At 47.0% G+C, this 2,118-nt stretch overlaps 1 protein-coding gene across 1 annotated transcript; it reads right to left on the bottom strand.

Annotated features, from left to right (window-relative positions):
- Positions 1–1,174: 1,174 nt before the first annotated feature.
- LOC126330706 (ankyrin repeat domain-containing protein 23-like) lies at positions 1,175–1,762 on the bottom strand. Its single transcript, XM_049996388.1, has one exon. It carries the CDS (start codon positions 1,760–1,762, stop codon positions 1,175–1,177), a length of 588 nt encoding a protein of 195 aa, XP_049852345.1.
- Positions 1,763–2,118: the final 356 nt, after the last annotated feature.

Raw genomic sequence — 2,118 nt, 5'->3', positions numbered from 1 at the left:
ATTGTGCATTTGTTATAATTTTTTCCCGTTTTCACTTTCTCCATAAAACCACCATCACTCGCGAGAATGTTGCGAACCTCCGATATTGTGGAGCGCCAGGAGCAACAATCAGTCGCTGAAGCATCGACAAAGCTCTGTGGGCCGCAGGAGACGGAGAGTTAACGGAGAAATAAACTCAACCTTCTATATCGCGAGCGCGATTAAATGCGTTAAAAGTCAGTACCGTGTCCTTGTGAATCCGACGCCGCTTTTACGATATTGTGGAACCCGTGCTGGCGTTATACTGGCGTGGAGTAACACAGGCGGGCGTCTCTTCTGCAGGTCATTCAGTGGCGTATGTGGAGAAAAGCAAACGTAAGCAGTGTTGTTGGAGCGATGTTTTGTCATCCAGCAGCGTTACACGTGACATGGAGTTCCCCGTCTGAGTGGAACGGCCTCACAATCAGTTGGCTGTAGGTGGTAGTAAGGAATGTTGTGAAAGCCGGAAAATCTGTTGTAGGCTTCTGTTGTTTGAGAGTGACGACTCGTGTTACTTAGCAGGCTGAACAGCAGCGTTACAGCTATTCGGGGAACATACAATTGGAGATTGTTCTTCGATTCTCCTGAGCTACACGTGAACTGATCATAAGATTCCACACGATAAGTGCTCGATGTAGTATGAATATTGCCAATTATTTCATTTTGGAATTAATCAAAGCATGACATCATCTGTGCTGCAGAGACAGACATACATTAAATTCTAGAACAGATCTGACTCGAAGATCCATTCTGACCGTAGACCTTATGTGGCTCTAACGTGGCTACTGTGCAATTTATACTAGTTGCACAGAATACCTAGCAAACCACTATGAAATACTTTACAGTATGTGAAAACTTGTTGAGTAGTTACGCTTATCGAATAATGACGCCGCGTGTATTTTTCAGTTCTTGTCGAAGTTTCGAATGTTGTTCCTACGAATGTATTTCAGACGTTTCATTCGAAAGAAAGGTTGTCTCTTGTTACTGTGTTTACTTGATAATAGTTTGACATACCTACCTTCATCTTAGTTTAGCTGCAGTGTTTTACTTCAGTTGTTGTATAGTGCAAAGAGGGTGCAAATGAGCGACTGTAGCATAAATTTTTTGTATGCTTTATTCCAGAAAAGAAAAAATGTGTAGTGAAACTATTTGAATTTTAGTCCACAGACATTTGCTGGACTCCAGTCTGGGAGGCTGCTGCCAGCAGTGCAGCTGCCGTGCCTTCGTGGCCCCAGCGTTCGGCCCTCTGCTGCGGCGTCAGCCCCTCCTGGCCTTCGGCACCCAGGTCAGCACCGAACCTCACCAGTAGCAGCGCCGCTTCTGTGTAGCCCCAGGTTGCGGCCAAGTGGAGAGGGGTGTCGTCATTGTTGTCCTCGGCGCCTACCACACTCTCCAGCAGGACCTCCAGCGCCCCCAAACTGCCATTCTTTGCTGCCCAGTGTACTGGCGTCTGGCCTTCGACGTCCTTCGCCTGCACATCCGCCCCGTTCTCCAGCAGATACTCCAGCACCTCCAATTGTCCGTACCTCGCGGCCCAGTGCAGTGGCGTCCGCCCTTCGCTGTCTCTCGCTCCCACATCCGCTCCGTACCTCAGCAGACACTGCACCACGCCCAAGTGTCCGTCGATTGATGCAGGGTGAAGGGCTGTCCAGCCATACCTCTCTTCCTTCGCCTCCACGTTCGCCCCTAACATCAGCAGCCTCTCCACCTCTTCCACCATCCCGTCATCTGCCATCTGGATCATCCGGCTGTTCATTTGAGAAAGCTCCCTACACAAAACAGAGACATTCTCATACTTTACTATAAACACACACACACGTTATCAAGAAAACTATGCGAAACAGACAAGAATTCATGAAACGCAACTGTCCAGTTCTAAATTACCAATATAAAACATTCTCCCTTTTATCTTATAGAATTCTGTGTCGCTTAAAGTACACATATATCATTGCATCCCTGTATCAAAATGCACGTCCATTTCCCATTAAGAGTCCGTGTTCTCAATCACTCAAGAAATTCTGTTGACACATTTTCTCAAAGTCACACTTGACATTCACTTCCTTTCACCTTCACATCTAAGAACTGACCTGCAATGAAACA

Source organism: Schistocerca gregaria, unplaced genomic scaffold (assembly GCF_023897955.1).
Source record: "Schistocerca gregaria isolate iqSchGreg1 unplaced genomic scaffold, iqSchGreg1.2 ptg001333l, whole genome shotgun sequence".
NCBI lineage: Eukaryota > Metazoa > Arthropoda > Insecta > Orthoptera > Acrididae > Schistocerca > Schistocerca gregaria.
The sequence above is the reverse complement of the archived record's forward strand: the minus strand, read 5'-3'. Positions and strand labels throughout refer to the sequence as shown.